The 22,499-nt window shown below is 42.5% G+C and overlaps 1 protein-coding gene across 5 annotated transcripts in view; it reads right to left on the bottom strand.

Annotated features, from left to right (window-relative positions):
• LOC141099773 (uncharacterized) overlaps positions 1–22,499 on the bottom strand; it is a 176,091-nt gene that overhangs the window by 5,414 nt on the left and 148,178 nt on the right. For 2 of the 5 annotated variants that reach the window (XM_073587824.1, XM_073587825.1), the window contains exons 16-17: positions 18,637–19,359; positions 18,224–18,496 (exon numbers count right to left, since the gene is read on the bottom strand). The exons of 1 other annotated variant lie outside the window; for it this stretch is intronic. In XM_073587824.1, the coding sequence (XP_073443925.1) occupies positions 18,357–18,496; positions 18,637–19,359 (863 nt within the window). In that variant the 3' untranslated portion in view covers positions 18,224–18,356. Of the gene's footprint in view, positions 1–18,223; positions 18,497–18,636; positions 19,360–22,499 lie in introns of those variants that run through there. 2 more of the 5 variants (XM_073587827.1, XM_073587826.1) reach the window with 2 other exon arrangements.

Raw genomic sequence — 22,499 nt, 5'->3', positions numbered from 1 at the left:
TTGCTCTCAAAGAAAAAGAAAAATTCAACTGTTCATCAAAACTGACTGTGCATGAGGCAATTCCTTTATACTCGGAAATTGTTAGAGATGTTGCCCATGTGGTTACGGCTTTGCCTCCAACCCAAGTTAGTGTAGAGAGGTTGTTCTCTGGCCTTAAAATTATTAGGTCAGATTTTAGGTAATCTATGAAGGAGGATCTGATAGAGGCAATTCTATTTCTTAGAACAAATTCATAGACTGCACAAATGTTATTTAGTATGTTTTTGTTGAAAACTGTTTTTTGTCACTTACATAGTTTATTACATAGTGAATATATATATATATATATATATATATATATATATACACATATATACACATATATATACACACACATACACACATATATACACACACAATATACAGTATATATGTGTGTAATCGATATTACATAGTGTATTACATATTTACAATTTATTACAGTTTGTGTTCTAGAGTTGTATTCCAATAAATATATACTATGTTCTATCTAAATGTCTTGATTATTGTATCAAAAATGATTAAATGTCTGATGTTCACAATGTACTACAATACATTTTTCACTTAAATATAAGCAATATATGTTGGAGTCGGCGGAAGGGAAATTTAGGAGCAGGTTTGGCTTACCCACTCCACAGTCCTGTTTAACACGCCCTGGCATCAGGGTGCGTCATTCCACATGATCACGGATAGCCGATTAGTTGCCATGACAAAGAGTTGCTGAAGACCTTTGTGCTTGTCATGACGATTCTCCTGTGAAAGCCAGAGTTTAGCTGGCATTCATAAGAGGCTAATTTTCGCTAATGCACTGCTATGTATAGCACTAGCAAGCAGATAATTCTAGCTTTAAGTCCCCTAAGGGGACTAGCAAATACAATAAAGAGTGAAAAAAGGGTATGTAAAGAAGTTCACCTTTTTGACCAATTAAAAATAAAGCAGTTACACCCCCACACATTTAGTGTGTTCGTAAAAGTCCAATCAAAATATAAGAGATTAATCCGATCAATAAATGCCACAAAGACCAGAATTCTGTCACAACATTGCAACCAAATGCAACAGAAGGAGAATAAAACATTGTATCTATTTCCAAAATGGTATCAGTAAAAATATCTACTCAGGGTGCAAAAAATAAGCAATTACAGCCCCATATACCGAAAATTGAACATTTTATGGGGTGTTGGAAAATGGTGACAAGTAATTATTTACATACGTTTTTAGTTTCTTTTACCATAAAAACAAAAAAAACAACTATGCATGTTAGGCATCTGAGTAAATCGTGCAGACCTGAAGAGTCAAGTTGCCAGGTCAGTTTTACTGCATAGTGTAAATATGGTAAATAAAAAAACCACCAAAAAACAGTTGTGAAATTGCACTTGTTTTTGCAATTTAAAAAACACTTGGAATTTTTTTTACCCGCTTTCCAGTGCATCACATGATAAGAAAAAAGCGAAGGGTGTCATTCAAAAGTACAACTTGTCCACCAAAAAACAAAGCCTCACCTGGCTATGTGGATATAAAAATTAAAGTTATGGCTCTCCGAAGAAGGAGAGAAAACACAAAAACAGAAAATAGCCAGGACATAAAAGGAATGAAAGTTTTGGGCCTAGTGAAAGGCACTGAGGGTCCTCATATAACACTCCAATTGTGAGTAATTAGAAGATCAGAGTAGCTCATAAGCCAAAATCTCACTAAGGCCACATGCACACTATCAGTATTTGGTGAGGCTTTTTTACCCCAGTATTTGTAAGCCAAAACCAAAAGTGGGTGAAAAATGCAGAAGTGGTGCAAATGTTTCTATTATGCTTTTCCTCGGTCCACTCCTGGTTTTGGCTTACAAATACTGAGGTAAAAAAAAAAAAAAATCACCAAATACTCAATGTGTGCACATGGCCTAATATGGGAAAAAGTACCCAGAATAACCAGTGCTCATATAATGAGGTTAAATCTCACCTGATCCTGTGGTCAGACAAACAGCATTGTTTATGAGAGGCAGGAGCCAAATGGATAAATACCTTTGTATCTATGCTTACTATTTTAAACCCTTGACCTCTAAGACATTTTCAGTTCCACTTCTTCCCAGGGCCATAATGTTTTTATTTTTCCGTCAATATGGGTGTGTGAGGGGGGGCGTGGCTATGCCGTGAACAGGAGAGGACGCTGGCAAGGAGAGCTCCTCATCATCCTGCTGGGATCCTGGGCCCTGGACCCCTTCCTGGTGGCTTACCTAACACTGGCTGGATCCCCTTAGACGTCGGGACTCCCTGGGTACCCCACGGCAGGTCGGGAGGCAACTTCTGAGAGCGGGCGGCGGGGGAGACAGGAGCGGGCGGCTGGTTTCCCACGAGGCGGCGGCCATCTTGGGCGCGCAGCTCAGCTACTGAGAGCTGCAGCGCCGGCTTACATTGCTGCACCGCCTCCGGGCAGTGAAGAAACCGGCTGACAATCTGAGGGAGCGCGCGGTGAGTGCCCTGAAAAAGTGGGCCCTGCGTGGTATCCCTCTTCTATTACCTGCTCACTGCGTCGGCTGGCGCCATTACTAAGGGAGGCTCTGTACACCCTCCCCCATTGCAGCTATCTCTGTGGGGCCCCCTCTCCCTCCCCTGGCTATAAGGAACTGTACTGAACGAGGCTGGTTGCCTTCCTCAATCCCTGAGGTATCCCTCTGTAGCCTGATCTACAATTAACTGTTACCAGCTCTGCTGTAACCTTCATCTGTGGTGGGCGATACCTGGGCCACACGTTTTCAGCTGTTTTATTAGACCGCACTGCAGATAACCATGAGCCGACTTAAAGGGTCAGGAGCGGTGGAAAAATTGAAGGAGTTTGTCAAACCTGACCCCGCTGAAAGTGCACGACATAATAGGAGCACTTCCTCTCAAGTTCAGCGCAAAAATCGCCTTTCTGGGGGTGAAGAGGAGACGGAGCAGGAGGAATTGACCCTTAAACAGGCATCTGAGCAATTGATGCAGGCTCTCTCTTTGACCAGGACATCCCTGACAGAGAAAATTGAGGATGTTTACACGGAGGTGGGGAGGCTTCGTCAAGATATGCAGGCCATGAAGGGACGCATTACAGAGGTGGAGACGAGGGTGTCCAAGGTGGAGGATACCATTACACCTATGGAGGCTAAATTAACGAAGGTGGCGGGCTCCATGAATGCTTGGAAGCAGAAGGCGGATGATTTAGAAAACAGAATGCGCCGGAATAATATCCGTATCGTTGGTCTGCCTGAGCGCTCGGAAGGTCAACATCCGGAGCAGTTTCTGGAGGATTGGCTTACGACCTCCCTGGGAGATGAATTCTCCTCAATGTTCGCTGTTGAAAGAGCTCACAGGGTCCCTACAAGACCCCTGCCTCCGGGGGCCCCGCCTCGACCTTTCCTGGCACGCTTGCTCAATTGTAAGGACAGAGATACCATTCTGCGTCTTGCACGACTGAAAAGTCCTATTAAGTTCAGCAATGCTATCATTTCAATCTTTCCGGATTTTTCCATGGAACTGCAGAAGCAACGGGCACAATTCATCGAGGTCAAGAAACGGCTCAGGGACAGAAACATTGTATACTCGATGATATATCTGGCCCGACTTCGGGTTGTTCATGAAGGTTCCTCCGTATTTTTCACGGATCCGGCGGAGGCGACTGAGTGGCTGCGGTCCCATGGGGGATCCCCTGCGAAGGAATCCTAATATGGCGGCTGTTACTTCGGATCCTTTCAATCAAAGGTCTAATTGAAGCGCTCTCTGCGAATTCCCAGATATCAACAATACCGGACGCTGTGCTCAGTGATAGTATCCCCTTGTTTATTTTTTGATGGGGGCGTGAGCCTGTGCTCCTATGTTACTAGGTTCCTGTTTTGTTTTTTTCTTTTTCAAAAGTTTTAGTTTTTATAGTTGTTTAGGTAAATGTCGCAGCAGACGCCAATTTTGCTATCTGGGTGGGATCTCTGCACTTGGTTCGGGCACCATTATGCATCATATCCAGAAGGACGGGAATGGGTTCTGAGTTGATTTGTATGACTTGGAACGTAAGAGGCATAAAAACCCCTCGAAAGAAAATTAAGGTGTTCTCACAAATTAGACATTACCGTCCTCACATTGTGGCTCTGGTGGAGACGCACCTGACCAGGGATACGGTTCGGTGGGTACAGAAACCGTGGGTGCAATGGTTTATACATGCTTTTCACACCAGCTATTCAAGGGGCGTTTCACTGTTAATTCATAAATATGTTCGGTGGGAGGTCCGGAAAGACCCTGAGGGACGATTTGTGTTTGTACATGCGCTGATTAACTCTCAGGAATATGTTATTCTTTGTATTTATAATCCCCCTTCGGTCAATATGTCAATTATTCAGAAGGCATTGAGCTTCGCTTTGAATTACCCAGATGCACAAGTCATGTGTATGGGAGATTTTAATTTTGTCATGAACAGCCATATTGATAAACTGAGATTAGATGAAGTACAGGGTGGGGTTCCCCCCCCCCCAGGCACATCCCAACTGTCACAATTCATGGCGGGTAGTGGGTGGCTGGATCTTTGGAGAGTACTTGCCATTCCTCCACTAAACGCTCTGTCTCGCGTAGACTACATTTTTGGATCCAGCAGTCTGGCGACGTGGGTAGATGATATTAAACATGCAGGTAGGGTGATTTCAAATCATAGCCCAGTTATTCTTAAGCTTAAATACGGGCAATCGACTAATAGGATAACATAGAAGTTGAACCCTTTTTGGCTGAAGTTGATAACATCCCCTGATAGAACGATAGATCAGTTGCGTTGCTTTGTCTCGTCCCACCCTGAAATATTAATGTATTTTGGGATGCTCTCAAAGCTTATTTGCGGGGTTGTTTATCCTCTACGATCTCTTACATTAAACGGGTGACATCGGAGGATGGCGAGATGGAGCGACGTCTGAAAGATTCGGAGGCAGCCTATATATCTGATCAAACTAACAGTAATAGGGTAGAATGGCTGAATGCTCAGAGGTTATATGCTCAGTACACTGACACCAAGACGAAGCGTAAATTATTTTTTGCCCGGCAGTCTTATTTTGAGATGGGGAATCAGGCAAGCAAATTTTTGGCTTACTTAGTACGACAGCATAATGCGACTAACACAATTCTACAGATTCGTCATTCGGGTGGTACTTTGGTTTCCTCAACTGAGATACTGAAATGCTTTTCTGACTATTATGGTTCACTATACAATTCTAAGACTGATGTGGATGGCCCGGAGTGTCTAAATTATTTGTCAGACAGAGTTTCCTACGCTAAGTCCTTCCCAGCAGGCCTTTATGGATGCTGAGTTTACTCTGGCGGAAGTAGAGGATGCCATAAAAGACATGCTTCCGGGAAGGCCCCTGGGCCAGATGGATTTCCTGTGGAATTATATAAGAAATACCAGGATATACTGGCGCCCCTTTTGTTGACAGTGTTTCGTGGGATTTGGGAGGGGGGATGCATGCCGGAGTCCTTTTATGAGGCCAATATAATAGTTCTTAAAAAGGATGGAAAGGACCCTTTAGATTGTGGATCTTATAGGCCTATATCGCTAGTAAATGTGGATTATAAAATTTTTACGAAAATTTTGGCCAAAAGAGTGAATTCATTCATATCAGATCTTGTACACTCTGACCAAACTGGTTTTATGCCTGGTAAGAGCACCTCCATTAATTTTAATATCAGACGATTCCAGTCAGTGGTCCAATATACTGTAGCTCTCTGGTACCAGATAATGAATGGGCACTGGCATCGCTGGATGCGGCCAAGGCCTTTGACTCTCTTGAATGGCCTTTTCTCAGTGCATGTTTACAGAGGTATGGATTTGGTGATAGATTCCAAACATGGGTCAGTGGTTTATACATGAAGCCCAAGGCCCAGGTCATCGTAAATAACTCCATATCTGAACCATTTTCACTGCACAGGGGAACTCGTCAGGGGTGTCCCCTTTCCCCGGCCCTTTTTGCTCTTGAGGCACTGGCAATTCGTATAAGATCTTCCCCCTAATGTTGCTGGTATAGAAATAGCAGGTCGGACGGACACCATAGGCCTATATGCTGACGATATGGTGATATTTATGGACAAAGCGGAGGAGACAGGAGTCATCACTACTATAAATAAATTCAGTAAATATTCTGGCCTATATATAAATTAGGAGAAATCTGCTTTGATGCCTCTTTCCCACACTCCAATGCCACGACTTGAGACTCTCTCCTTACTGCCCATTGTATCCAGTTTTAAATATCTGGGTATTCATATTTCTCAGAGTAGTAAGTTTGATCTACAACTCCATATACAACCATTGCTGGAGATGGTCAAAGGTAAGTTCGCGATCTGGGGTAAACTTCCACTGTCTGTAGCCGGACGTATTAATTTAATTAAATTGATATTACTCCCCAAGCTTAGTTACTTTCTTCAACATAGTGCGGTAGTGGTGCCCAAATCCTTTCTTGCTAATCTGAATTCCCAAACCACATCCTTTATTTGGGGGAAACCCAGGTCTAAACTTAAGCTAACCACTTTACAGAGGCCCAAGAGGGGAGGGGGGGGCAGCGTTACCAGATTTATTCTTATATTATTTGGTTGGACAGGCCAAGGCCATAAGTACATGGATGCCTGGAGGTCATCTCCCAAATTCTGAGAGTCATCTACTTCATGGCAGCTGCACGGATTAGTTGCCCACTGGGTTTTTTAGAAATGAGGAAAATAAATGTCTCGAGACTGTTACCTCTGCTTCGTCTGGCACGATCGATATGGAGACAGATTAAAGGGGTGGTTGGATTTGGGGATATTATAGCTGAAATGCCCCTATGGAATAATGACTACCTCCCGATGCTACTTGAACATCCGTCCGCCGAGTTTTGGGCTCAGTATAGTATCTCTACGATAGGTGATCTATATGATCATTGAATTTTGGTGTCCTTTGAGCAAGTACAAGTTAATCGCAGTGCCCTGAGATCCCAATTTTTCCGTTATTTACAACAGCTTTTCAATCACACATGAGATGTATAGGTATAGATAATGCCATTTCGTCTCTACCCTTGTGATAGGGATCCTCAAATCACAGGGCCCTCAAGGTCTCATCTCCTCTCTATATACATATATGATGTCAGTGGGGACAGAATGTGCCTTAGATTCCGTTAAGAAATTGGGGGGGGGGGCTCATCCCGGATACACAGGGTGAGGAATGGGAAGTAATCCTGGAGTCGCCAATCTGGGTGTCTCCGTCTGCCAACAGCAGGATGATACAATTGTATATTATTAATCAATCATATTTAACTCCGATTCAACTCTTTAAGATGGGCCGATACCCGTCATCGGAATGTTTGAGATGTCACTCAATAGATGCAGACTTTATCCATATGATCTGGTGTTATCCTGTTGTTGCGCAATACTGGAGGGAGGTGACATCATTATTGACATCTTTGATACAAACCCCTGTTCCCCTTGAGCCACGGATCTGTCTATTTGGAGTGTGGGATGAGGAGGCATGGGGTCATTATGTTGGGATTTTTCTACGAGAGACACAGTTTATGGCACGTTAAGGTACTAGCATTACGGTGGATGGGGAATTCACCTCCTTCTCTTGGGTCATGGATCACTTTGGTAAATTCGATTATCCCATATGAACGTACGCTGTATCAAAATAGAGGGTGCCCGGGTAAATTCGGAAAGATTTGGGAAGAGGTGGAATTCCTCTCACCTCATTTTGCAGAGCAGAGATGTCGCACAGTAAACAGTTCATTATGTGGAAGTAGGCTGCGGAATAGTTTATGGTTTTGTAGACGTAGGTATGGTTTAGAAGCTAGGCAGATTTCATTATTGGCATAATAAAACACTGCTATTGTGATTTAATTGGTATTATGTTTTGCTTTCTTTATGTACAATTGATGTACACAATATGCTTCACTTTTTCATGTTATTTGAGCATATGTATATTTTGTATCAAGCTTAACATCATATACTAAATGTGTGTATTGTATAACTGCTTATGGTTTAATAAACGAATTTATAAAAAAATATGGGTGTGTGAGGGCTTAATGTTTAAAAAATATTTTATTTTGCACTTTCTACTTGTTTCAATAGTCTCCTTAGAATATTAGAAGCTGCAATTTTCCGATCGAAGCCCTGTTAGGTGTAGCAGAAATGTTCATCTGCTATGAATGCCGGCCCACGGGGCAGGGGAAGTCTTCACATGCAGGACACACTTCCGGGGCATAGACTGCGCTGGAAAATACTGGCGCATGCGCAGTATCGATGGTATGCTTCGCCCACAGTTGGGCAAAGCATACTGCGCAGGCACCGGAGGCTATTTCAATGTGCAAGCGCGGAAAACGTTATCTGTGATATTCACAGATCAAGATTACGTTCAGCAAGCCGAGGTGGGGGGGGCGACTAAGCCACGCCCATCGGACCGAACCGTGGCGATTTGCATACAAGATAAAGGTATTTATGCATCAAAGGTGCGGGGTCAGGGGGAATAAAAAATCCTAAAAGAATCGTTATGGGATGCACAATTTGGTGATATCTTTACATATCACTTAAAATGGGTGACAGATTTCCTTTAATATACCCATACCATAAACATTCAAAAATGGATAAATATCCAGAGCATATAAAGAAAAAAATATATATATTTTTTAATAGGGTTCCTCAGAAAAGGTTACCTTATGTATGGAGCAAAGCTTTCTTGAATGTTAATTAATATCATACAATTCAATATATTTCTCTTTGCAAACAGTGCTTTTGGACTTATATGTCAGCCAAATTTGGTATTCAATATAACATTCATAAAGCAGATACATAAATAAGGAAAAAAGATCTCATGCAGCTCTATTTAGATGCCCATATAGCTTATGGCTCTATATAAAAACCTTTATGGTCCTCACAACAGAATTGTCTACATATATATATTCTCTCTCAAATTGCTTGCTATCTCTACATCCAAACGCAATAAATAAATAACATTAAAGTGCATAGTGCTAAATAATGTTCAATACTTGGGCAAAAATATACTTGGATTACTTGCAGAGACAAAACCATATAAGGTGCAAAATAAGCTACCAGGTATAGCAGTAATCAGATAGGGACGACGTAAAGTTATGTTAAGGTGCAGTGATTAAAGTGCAAGCAGGCTACTAGAGGTTTACAATAGTCAGCTAGACATGGAGGAGGCAAATCAACTAGATACAAGGGGTATACATGACCTGGTTAGCAGGGAGCGTCCCAACGCGCGTTTCGTATTAGCTTCTTCTGATGGGGTGTAATGGTGACATATAGTGATGTGCCTGGCTTTTTATACCATGTGCACCCTAATGACAGCAGCTGTTGATTGCATTTCCACGGACTAATCCGGAGGTGACGTTACCCTCATTCAGCGTCTCTCGCAGCCTGTCCACTCCCCGTCTGACACGTCAGACAGGGAGGTGGAGTCGGCATACAAAGTGGATGCGTCACAAGGGAGACTTATACAGCAGCAGTCCATGAGCGCGCACTTCGCTATGAGAGGAAGGATGAAAGCTCAGCATGTTTATGGTTCAAATTGTGTTTGGCTGAAGTAGCCTGGAGGGTAGAGCAGGGCTCAAGTGGTTCAAATTGTGTTTGGCTGAAGTAGCCTGGAGGGTAGAGCAGGGCTCAAGGAGTACAGCTGCATGACAAAGAAACACAGGTTTACAAAGTCAACACGTTTCGAGATCAACACAGGCCCTCTTCATCAGGACTAAAACCTAGTGACAACTTGCACAAAGTGATCATTTCATATGTGGTCCTTCTTTGAAAAACCCACCAAACAGGGCACATGATAATGTCAAAGTACGTCACACTATAAATTCATACAAACAGTACAAAAACCACTAACACTCATTTGAGATATAAAATTACATAAAAAACACAAGACAATTTAGAGGAATACCAAAAAATAAAAAAAAGAGTAAACTTGGCGTTCCAAACGAAAATTATATATATATATATATATATATATATATATATATATATATATATATATATATATATATACATACACACACACACACACACACCTCAGATAGGGATTCGAACAGGTATGCATTTGGGCTCAATAATGACCAAGTATAAGGTCCATGCCTGTGAGCCAATGAAATGATAACTTAAATAGTTAAGACCATACAGGAATGTTTGTAAAAATTAGCACTAGGCTTATTCTGTCACCACATACAGTATCTAAATATTAAAAAACATATATATTTTATACATATGATAAATAAAATTGATCCAAAAAGAACTAAGTGATTAAAAATGCCTCTAAAAATTAAAATAAAATACAAATATATGTCTAAGCAGAGAAAAAATGCAAAACGTCACAAAGAAGTGACCTTATTGTAATTCCTGAAACTGGAATCTTTAAATTCCAGAATATGCAACGGGTAATAAATGAGATTGAAATCCTGAGTGCCAGTCAAGGCTAAACGTCGGGAAAAAAAAAACAAAAAAAAAACAGCAAATGAGCCTGGGATAGTGTTCGGGGATCAGCTACCAGACTGAACAATGAGAAGCTTAACACTTGTCCTCACTTACCATCAGCTGGGACAACGGATTGGTTCTAAACAGTGTCTTGGTGCTAACCAGTTATCACCAGACCAGATACAGCCATGAGAGATGGCAAATAAATCAGTGACACCCACCAAAAACCTCTGATGGACACAGGGGGGAGAACGCAATCAAATTGACCACCACATGAGTAAATTTATTTTAACATAAAAAAAGGGAAGTGGCAGAAAAAGAGCTATTACACTCCAATGGGTGACTTGTTTGGTGAATATAAGAGGTAAAAGGCAAAAAATCATGGGAGAGTTCAGATAAGGTTATGTTTGGGGTGAGGTAAAAACAATCTATATGGATATTAAGGTTATCTTTATTAACGGTGCACAGGAATAAAAAAAAACAAAAAAAAACAAAAAACAGTTTCCTCATGTGCTGGAGCTGGGAATTACATTCAGGAGTAAGAAAGGGGTGCTTTACAAAGACGTGGCATTTCATTGAGACCATTAGGCGAAAGTGTTTAATGTGTAAATCCAGTATATTTTCCTTGCTGTTTAGTTGTTCAACTCTGTTATGGGTCGACAGGGGTAATTTCTTCTATGGTGATTACTCTTAATTGTTTGAATTCTTTATTGTGTAGCATGGCACAACGCAGAGATACCCCATGTTTAAGGAAACCTTTCTGGATGTTAGAGCGATGGGAGTTCAGACATTTGTGTAAAGATTGGGTCGTTCTGCCGATATAACTTATGACAGGAGCAAACTACACTGCTCAAAAAAATAAAGGGAACACTTAACCCCTTCACGACCCATGACGCCCCCGTAGGCGTCATGCTATAAATAGCCCCCCTGCGGGTCGGGTGACCGGGGTTAATGAAAGGTCACCCGACCCGCACACAAAGGACCCTTTATGCTTCACCACAGGGGGGGTGGCTTAGCCCCCACGTGGCTACGATCGCTCTGATTGGCTGTTGAAAGTGAAACAGCCAATCAGAGCGATAGTAATATTTCATCAATGAAATTTGATGAAATATTACAATCCAGCCATGGCCGATGCTGCAGTAGCATCGGACATGGCTGGAGACACTAATTTAACCCCCCCACACCGGCTGGCAGGGGCGATCGGCCCCCGCCACGGACTGACAGCAGCGATGGGCTGCTGCTGTCACGATCTGCCCCCCCTCCCCTGCCTTCCGCTCCCCCCCGATGTCCGATCCCCCCCTCACCCTCCCCGGTACTTGTCATGTCCCGCTCAGGGCTCCCGGTGACCCTCCGTCCCTCCTGCATGGGCGCCGCCATCTTTGAAAATGGCGGGCGCATGCGCAGTACGATTGCAGTATTTCACCAATTAAATTTGGTGAAATATTACAATACATCCATGGCCGATGCTGCAATAGCATCGGCCATGGCTAGAGACGGCAATCAGATCCCCCACCCACCGACTGATGGCGCCGATCGGCTGCCGCCAACGACTGACGGCAGCGATCGGCAGCCGCAGTCATCATCAGGTCCCCTCCCCCTTCCCTCCGCTCCCCCCAGCCATCCGATCCCCCCCCCCCACCACCGTCTCCGGTACCTCCTGGCCATCCCGGTGTCCTGCATCATGGGCGCCTCCATCTTGGAAAATGGCGGGCGCATGCGCAGTGTGCCGGCTGCAGATTCATTCATTTATTTTGATCACTGTGAGAAACTCTCACAGTGATCAAAATAAAAAAAAAAAGTAAATAATACCCCCCTTTATCACCCCCATAGGTAGGGACATATAATAAAATAAAGAAAATATTTTTATGCTGGAATTAGGGCTAGGGCTGGAATTAGGGCTAGGGCTGGAATTAGGGCTAGGGCTGGAATTAGGGCTAGGGCTGGAATTAGGGCTAGGGCTGGAATTAGGGTTGGGATTAGGGTTAGGGGTGGGTTGGGGTTTGGATTAGGGTTAGGCTTGTAGTTAGGTTTAGAGTTGGGATTAGGGTTAGGGGTGTGTTGGGGTTAGGGTTGTGGTTAGGATTATTAGGGTTGGGTTTAGGGTTGGAGTTAGAATGGTGGGGTTTCCACTGTTTAGGCACATCACAGGGTCTCCGAACGCGACATGGCGCCACCATTTATTCCAGACAATTTTGCGTTTTAAAAGTCAAACAGCGCTCCCTCCATTCCGAGCCCCGAAATGTGCCCAAACAGTGGTTTACCCCCACATATGGGGTACCAGCATACTCGGGAAAAATTGCACAACACCTTTTGGGGTCTAACTTCCCCTGTTACCCTTGGGAAAATAAAAAATTGGGGGCTAAAATAATTATTTTTGTGGAAAAAATGATTTTTTTATTTTCATGGCTCTGCGTTATAAACTTCTGTGAAGCACTTGGGGGTTCGAAGTGCTCACCAAACAACTAGATAAGTTCCTTGGGGGGTCTAGTTTCCAAAATGGGGTCACTTGTGGGGGGTTTCTACTGTTTAGGCACATCAGGGGCTCTGCAAACGTAACATGACGCCTGCAGACCATTCCATCAAGTCGGCATTTCAATACCTCACTACTTCCCTTCCGAGCCCTGACGTGTGCCCAAACAGTGGTCCCCCCCACATATGGGGTACCAGCGTACTCAGGACAAACTGTACAACAACTTTTGGGGTCCAATCTCTCCTGATACCCTTGTGAAAATAAAAAATTGTGGGCTAAAAAACATTTTTTGAGGAAAAAAAATATTTCTATTTTCACGGCTCTGCGTTATAAACTTCTGTGAAGCACCTGAAGGTTCAAAGTGCTCACTATCCATCTAGATAAGTTCCTTGGGGGGGGGGGGGGGTCTAGTTTCCAAAATGGGGGAATTTGTGGGGGAGCTCTAAAGTTTAGGCACACAGGGGCTCTCCAAACACGACATGGTGTCCGCTAACGATTGAGCTAATTTTTCATTCAAAAAGTCAAATGGCGCTCCTTCAACTTCTGAGCCCTACCGTGCGCCCAAACAGTGGTTTATCCCCACATATGGGGTACCAGCATACTCCGGACAAACTGGACAATAACTTTTGGGGTCCAATTTCTCCTGTTAGCCTTGTGAAAATAAAAAATAGCGGGCTAAAAAATCATTTTTGAGGAAAAAAAAATATTTTTTTATTTTCTCTGCTCTGTGTTATAATCTTCTGTGAAGCACTTGGGGTTTCAAAGTGCTCACTACACATCTAGATAAGTTCCTTCGGGGGTCTAGTTTCCAAAATGGGGTCACTTGTGGGGGAGCTCCAATGTTTAGGCACACAGGGGCTCTCCAAACGCAACATGGTGTCCGCTAACGATTGGAGCCAATTTTTCATTCAAAAAGTCAAATGGCGCTCCTTCCCTTCCGGGCCCTGCCGTGCGCCCAAACAGTGGTTTATGACCACATATGAGGTATCAGTGTACTCAGGAAAAATTGCCCAACAAATTTTAGGATCCATTTTACCCTGTTGCCCATGTGAAAATGAAAAACCTGAGGCTAAAAGAAAATTTTTGTGAAAAAAAAAGTACTTTTTTTTCTACGGATCAATTTGTGAAGCACCTGGGGGTTCAAAGTGCTCATTATGCATCTAGATAAGTTCCTTGGAGGGTCTAGTTTCCAAAATGGGGTCACTTGTGGGGGAGCGCCAATGTTTAGGCACACAGGGACTCTTCAAACGCAACATGGTAACCGATAAATATTCCAGCATATTTTCCTTTCAAAAAGTCAAATGGCGCTCCTTCCCTTCTGAGCCCTGCCGTGCACCCAAACAGTGGTTTATGACCACATATGAGGTATCGGGGTACTCAGAAGAAATTCCCCAACAAATTTTAGTATCCATTTTATCCTGTTACCCATGTGAAAATGAAAAAAAAAATGATGCTAAAAGAAAGTTTTTGTTGGAAAAATTAAAATGTCCATTTTTTCCTTCCATGTTGCTTTAGTCCCTGTGAAGCACCTGAAGGGTTAATAATCTCCTTGAATGGAGTTCTGAGTAGCTTGAGGGGTGCAGTTTTTAGAATGGTGTCACTTTTGGGTATTTTCTGCCATATAGACCCCTCAAAGTGACTTCAAATTGAGGTGGTCCCAAAAAAAATGGTTTTGTAAATTTTGTTGTAAAAATGAGAAATCGCTGGTCAACTTTTAACCCTTATAACTTCCTAACAATAAAAAAATTTTGTTTCCAAAATTGTGCTGATGTAAAGTAGACATGTGGGAAATGTTATTTATTAACTATGTTGTGTCATATAACTCTCTGGTTTAACAGAATAAAAATTCAAAATTTGAAAATAAAGAAATTTTCAAAATTTTCGCCAAATTTCCATTTTTTTCACAAATAAACGCAAAAATTATCAACCTCAATTTACCACTAACATGAAGCCCAATATGTCACGAAAAAACAATCTCGGAATCGCTAGGATGCGTTGAAGCGTTCCTGATTTATTACCTCATAAAGGGACACTGGTCAGAAATGCAAAAAATGGCCAGGTCATTAAGGTCAAAATAGGCTGGGTCATGAAGGGGTTAAACAGAATATAACTTCAAGTAAATCAAACTTCTGTGAAATCAAACTGTCCACTTAGGAAGAAACACTGATTGACAATCAATTTCAAATACTGTTGTGCAAATGGAATAGACAACAGATGGTAATTGGCAATTATCAAGACACACTCAATAAAGGAGTGGTTCTGCAGGTGGGGACCACAGACCACATCTTAGTACCAATGCTTTCTGGCTGATGTTTTGGTCACTTTTGAATGTTGGTTGTGCTTTCATACTCGTGGTAGCATGAGACGGACTCTACAACCCACACAAGTGGCTCAGGTAGTGCAGCTCATCCAGGATGGCACATCAATGCGAGCTGTGGCAAGAAGGTTTGCAGTGTCTGTCAGCGTAGTGTCCAGGGGCTGGAGGCGCTACCAAGAGACAGGCCAGTACACCAGGTGACGTGGAGGGGGCCGTAGGAGGGCAACAACCCAGCAGCAGGACAACTACCTCAGCCTTTGTGCAAGGAGGAACAGGAGGAGCACTGCCAGAGACCTGCAAAATGACCTCTAGCAGGCCACAAATGTGCACGTGTCTGCACAAACTGTTAGAATCCGACTCCATGAGGATAGTCTGAGTGACCGACGTCCACAGATGTGGGTGGTGCACAGAGCCCAACACCGTGCAGGACGCTTGGCATTTGCCACAGAACACCAGGATTGGCAAATCAGCTACTGGCGCCCTGTGTTCGTCACAGATGAAAGCAGGTTCACACTGAGCACATGTGACAGACGTGACAGTCTCGAGATGCCGTGGAGAGTGATCTGCTGCCTGCAACATCCTTCAACATGACCGGTTTGGCAGTGGGTCAGTAATGGTGTGGGGTGGCATTTCTTTGGAGGGCCGCACAGCACTCCATGTGCTCGCCAGAGGTAGCCTGTCATTAGGTACCGAGATGAGATCCTCAGACCCATTGTGAGACCATATGCTGGTGTGGTTGGCCCTGGGTTCCTCCTAATGCAGGACAATGCCAGACCTCATGTGGCTGGAGTGTCAGCAGTTCCTGCAAGATGAAGGCATTAAAGATAAGGACTGGCCTGCCCGTTCCCCAGACCTGAATCCGACTGAGCACATCTGGGACATCCACCAACGTCACGTTGCACCACAGACTGTCCAGGAGTTGGCGGATGCTTTAGTCCAGGTCTGGTAGGAGATCCCTCAGGAGACCATCCGCCGCCTCATCAGGAGCATGCCCAGGAGTTGTACAGTAGGGAGGCCATACAGGCCCGTGGAGACCACACACACTAACTGAGCATCTTTTCCTTGTCATGAGGCATTTCCACTGAAGTTGGATCAGCCTGTAATGTGATTTTCCACTTTCATTTTGAATATCATTCCAAATCCAGACCTCCATGGGATATTCATTTTGATTTACATTGATAATTGTTGTGTTTTATTGTTCTGAACACATTACACTATGCAATGAATAAAAATTTGCAACTGGAATATTTCATTCAGAGATATCTAGGATGTGGTATTTTCGTGTTCCCTTCTTTTTTTTGAGCAGTTTATAATGTACAAAACAAATCTTGAGCTGCATGACATGGCAATTTTTGTGGGTAAAATTTCCTTAATGGACTTCTGGTAAATTCGGAAAGACCATTCCAAACTGAAAAGCAGCAGAGACAATTCTTCATGTTACATTTAGTGACCCTATTCACTTGATGGATTCTTGTTATAGGTCACCAATATTCTCTTTAAAAGGGAACAGGTCACCTCGTTTTGCCGTTATAAGGCCACTGCCTTTCAGGGCTTATCTACAGCATTCTGTAATGCTGTAGATAAGCCCCCGGTGCGACCTGAAAGAAAAGAAAAACAAGCTTTATTATACTCAGTCGGGGGCGGTCCGGTGAGTATCCCAGGACCCGGGTCCGGCGCCTCCCATCTTCATGCAATGTCGTCATACTGCTTGCTTCGTGCTACGTCACTGCAAAGGCGTACTGATCTGCCCTGTTGAGGGCAGAGGAAAGTACTGCAGTGCGCAGGCGCCGGGAAAGTTCAGAGAGGCCCAGCGCCTGCGCACTGCCATCAATAAGGCAGATCAGTACACCTGCGCAGGAGCGCGGCATGAAGCAAGCAGGATGATGACATTGCATGAAGATGGGAGGCGCAAGACCCAGGACCTGCAACACCCATCGGACTGACCCCCGGATGAGTATAATAAAACTTATTTTTCTTTTCTTGCAGGTCGGACTGGGGGCTTATCTACAGCATTATAGAATGCTGTAAATAAGCCCTGAAAGGCAGTGGCCGCATCTTATATCGGCAAAACGAGGTGACAGGTTCCCTTTAATCTTACTGAGTGCTAGAATATTTTTCCACATTGGGGCTCTCCTGTAGGTAAGCATGGGATTTGGCTAGAACAGGGTCACTCTGCAATATATGCCAGTGCTTCTGGACAATTCTCTGTTTATTATGCTAACTGTTAAAAGTGGTAGTGAAATTAAACTCAATCATTGTTACTCTTTTTTTTTTTGGATTTCTTTAATAGGGATAAATGATTCTTGGCCCTGGAGTGATTAAAGGCCCTCACAATAAGATCTTTAGAGTATTTTAGTTGGGTAAGTCTTTGCCCGATAATCTTGGCTTGATCCAAACAAAAAGAAAAAAAACTGAACACAAGAGTGCAATTTTTCTCATCCACTGGAATAGATTATGGAGGAGATTAAGAAACCATTCAGAGTAATTCCTGCTCTGGAGATGAATAGCTGTTGACTTCTATTTTAAAAAAAATAAAATTTTGTGCAAATCTTGTTGTCAGTAATAAATTGTGACATTTTATCTCCCAGTACTGATATTTGCTAGAGCTTCAGTTGAAATCCACTATCAAGACAGAATGAACTAGGATGACCTGTCACCACTTTTAGGATGGTGTTAATGACAGACAAGAGCAAAAAAAAAAAAAAAAAAAAGGGAATGCTGATCAATAGTGATTAAAAAAAGCAAACTCCTTTTTCTATTTTTAATATTTTAGAAGTAATTTTTTTAACTTATTGTGTTACTTTCTCCTAACCTATATCTTTAACCATTTTTATCCATTCTAACAATCAATAAAGAAAACAGTAAATTAATAGAGGTCAATAAGTTATTCAAGAGAAAAATGTTAGTATCAATTTTTCATTTTACAAAACCTTATTTTGACAAGTTTACAGTCCAGTGTGCTATATATAAAAAAAAAGATCAGAATTCCTGGTATATTTTTGAAGCATTCCAAAGTCACTACATAAAGTTGACACTTCAGATATCAAAATTTTTGCCATTTCATGAAGGTGAGAACTAATGTCTACGGGAACATATAAATGTCTCATCTAAACTGAAGTCAATAATATAATATAATCAAATTTAAGCCTAGATGGAGGTCTTTCTCCATCAGAACTTGAGGATGACATGACAACAGGCTGTGCAGAATGAGACTGAAGAGAAATGGAACAGCTTGCAGTGTATGGTAATGCATGGAAGCTACAGACGAAAAACAAAAGAACAAATTTCATTAAAGACAATTATAGAAATTTTTATCGCATAATACACACAATTCACTAAAACATAGCTGCATATAATACACATGCTAGGTATCTCGTATAACATGAAAAAGAGCTTACCTTGAAGAGCTGGGTAAAATGGGGACAGTTTCTCCAGCATATGGACAATGTGGTTAGTGTCTTTTCCTTTGAAAAGCTGAAGTACCTGTGGGCTAAGTTGCCTCCCAGGTGCATGCAATTTGCCTGTTGTCGAAGTATTACCCAAGACATTGGAATCTGCATCTTGGCTATCAGAGCTTGCGTCAAGAATGTGACTAGATTTAGGAGCTTGAGCCACATTTGCAATGACATCAAATAACTGGTTACAACTGGTTTCCTCCTCTGAATTCTGCTCAGATTCAATTACAAGGGAAAATTGTTTAAATTTATCATGTTCTTCCGGTTCAGTATGCAGCACTTTTACATCCTTAGCTTCATCAAAAATTGTATTTGATGTACAAGGCAATTCTTGATCTTTGTCCCAAAATTGTTTGAGCTCATGATGAGGACCTCTGTCTTTAAATACATTGCCCATGATGCCCGATTGGAAACTTGGACTTTGGAGTGATGAAACAGTATCTGAACTTAGCGGACAGCCAGCAGAACCATGTTCATATTCCTCTTGAGAGAATAATTTGAATGTAGACAACTCCTCTAAAGAATCTCTCCTTGTAGTCTTGTTTTTTCCAACTGGCAGAGGTACTTCTGCTTCATTTAATGGTGTTGGTTTTGGACCACAGGAGAATGCGGAACGACTCGATTCAGGTCGATGATTTGCAAAAAGCGACTCCCATTTTGCCACGTCTACAACATATTGGATACATTAAACAATTTTAACATTTTTTTCTATTTTCTTTTGTTTACAGCATTTTTGTCTTGGCGCTTGCTTAGTCTTAAATACTAATTGTATTCTTTAACTGAATATTAACTAAAACAATAGTCCTTTCTGGTCTTAGTTTTCACTGCATGAAAAGCTAAGTAGAAACACTAAGACAAACCATTTAAAGCAGTAAGAATAGAATAGGAGTGTAAATTTAGAAAGCATATAAATGTGTATAGGTGCTACAAATCTACATCTCACAATAAGCTACTCAAATATAAGCCTGCAATAAAAGGCATTTGTTTGCTGCTAACATTTGCATCAAATCACATCATTCTGTGCAAATTTCTTACTACTCCTCCAATTAACTGGATTTGACACTTTAAAGGATATTTTGGAATACTGTTAAGGGGAACCTACTAAATTACTGCATCTTTTGTTTTGGCCTTTAACTAGCAATGAAGAAAATACATGATTTTTTTCTTCTGTAATAAATCCTCTATAAACATAGGTCTAATGCAAATGTTTTGGCAGCTAAAATGAAGAATGCAACTAAAACTTAAAACAAATAAGTTTCTATCTATGGTAACACAGTATTCCTGATGGTTTCATTTGTCTCTTCCCTGAAATCATTTGGTATATATGCAAAAGCTTATAAGGCATATTTCAAGTACAGTAAATGCAATAATGTGTTAAGGCCTCTTAAACGAAAGGGGTTGTCCACCTTTTGGTGACTTTCTTAATGTCTTTTGAGCTAAAAATCATTTTTGTAATTAGGTTTCTTTCACAATTTTGCACTATTTGCCTTCTACAGCTACTGCATTGCACAACTGTTGGTGGCAGAATGAGTTACCGTATATACTCGAGTATAAGTCGATCCGAGTATAAGTCGACCCCCCTAATTTTGCCACAAAAAACTGGGAGAACTTATTGACTCGAGTATAAGTCTAGGGTGGGAAATGCTACATAGATTATTCCCCCATATGGTGTCCTCAGAAGAAACTCCATAGATTATTCCCCCATATGCTGCTCCCATAAGAAGCTCCATAGATTGTTCCCTCATATGCTGCCCCCACAAGAAGCTCCAGATTATTCCCCCATATGCTGCCCCCACAAGAAGCTCCAGATTATTCCCCCATATGCTGCCCCCCCATAAGAAGCTCCATATATTGTTCCCTCATATGCTGCCCCCACAAGAAGCTCCATATTGTTCCCCCATATGCTGCCCCCATAAGAAGCTCCTTAGATTATTCCCCCATGTGCTGCCGCTGCTGCTGCTGCATGTAAAAATAAAAAAAATGACATACTCACCTCTCCGTCGCTGGGTGTCAGATTCTCACCTGTCCTGCGTCCATGGCTGCTCACCGCTATCTGCATGTCATCGGTCAGTGACGTTCAGACTGCAGGGGGCGCGGCAGGGGGTGCGGCGCGTTAACGTCACCGCGCCCTCTGCTGTCTGAAGTCACTGACCGATGACAGACAGCAGCAAGCAGCCATGGACGCAGGACAGGTGAGTATCGCTATACTTACCCGTCCTGACGCTGTATTGAGCCCCCAGCTTCTCCGCGCTCTCTCTTCCTGCCTTCAGCGGTCACGTGGTGCCGCTCATTAAAACTCATCAATATGCGCATATTCATGAGTTTTAATGAGCGGCACCACATGACCGCTGAAGGCAGGAAGAGAGAGCACGGGGAGAAGCTGGGGGCTCAAGACAGCGTCAGGACGGGTAAGTATGACCTGACACATCCGCCCCCTCCGACCCCTTTGTATATGACTCGAATATAAGTCGAGAGGGGGACTTTCAGCCCAATTTTTTGGGCTGAAAATCTCGACTTATATTCGAGTATATACGGTAACTGAAAATGTGTCAGTGATCTCACTGATGATCTAACTGGAGACATTTTAACCTTTACCTGTCATTTTATAGCTCCTCTTTATCATCACAGACCACTTTAAAGTTGAATGTGTAGAGGGAAAAAAATATTTTTTTCTGTCACAATGGCCATGTGAGGGCTTGTTTTCTGCGGGACTAGTTGTACTTTTGAATGACATGATTGGTTTTAAACATATTGTGTACTGCAAAATGGGAAAAAAAATTCCAAGTGAGATGAAATAAAATAAAGTGCAATTCAACAGGTTTTTTTTTTTTTTTACCACGTTCACTAAATGCTAAAACTGACTAGCTATTATGATTTGAATGGCGAAAAAAAAATCCAAACTTTGGTTACAATAAAGCGCAATTTTCCGAGACCTGTAGCTTTCTCCATTTTTTGTGATCTGGGGCTGGTTGAGGGCTTATTTTTTGCGCACCGAGCTGATGCTTTTATTGATACCATTTTGGTGTAGATATGATCTTTTGATCACCCATTATTGCATTTTACTGCAATGTAATGGCAACCAAAAAAAAACAAAAACCATGTAATTTTGGCATTTTGACTTTCTTATTACGCTGTTTAGCGATCAGGTTAATTTTTGTTTATACTGATCGATATCAGGCGATTCTGAACGCGGCGATACCAAATAAGTGTATGTGATTTTTTTTTTATTGTCTCAATTTCAACGGGCGAACGGGGGATAATTTGAACTTTCATTTTTTAGTATTTATAAAAACTATTTTTTTGCATGCTTCCAACAGTCTCTATGGGAGACTAGAAGCTGCAGTTGCCTGATCGGCTCTGCTACATACAGGCGATGATCAGATTACCTGTGTGCAGCAGAAATGCTCACTTGCTATGAGCGACTACCATCGGGCGACGCTCATAGCAATCCGGTTATGACAAACAGAGGTCTACTGGACAACTGGTTGTCATGACAACCCATCGGTGACCCATGATCACGTGGCGGGATCACCGATGGGCGGGATTTCCGGCATGCTTACTGGAAGGGCGAGTTAAATGCCGCTGTCCGATTAACAGCAGCATTTAACTTGGTTAACAGCCGCAGGTGGTTCGCGATTCCAAAACAGCTGACGTGCCAGGAAAGATGTAGGCTCAGCGCCAGAGCCCACATCAAAGGGAGGGATTCCGACGTGGGCGTACTATTATGCCCAACGTCAGAAAGAGGTTAAACATGCTGCCAAGACGTCAAAAGCCCTGCTTAAGCCTGGATCACACTTCCGTTTTTT

Source organism: Dendrobates tinctorius, unplaced genomic scaffold, assembly GCF_039654945.1.
Source record: "Dendrobates tinctorius isolate UK_male_01 unplaced genomic scaffold, ASM3965494v1 ptg000102l, whole genome shotgun sequence".
Taxonomy (NCBI): domain Eukaryota; kingdom Metazoa; phylum Chordata; class Amphibia; order Anura; family Dendrobatidae; genus Dendrobates; species Dendrobates tinctorius.
Note: the sequence above shows the minus strand (reverse complement) of the source record. Positions and strands in the feature narration are given on the sequence as shown.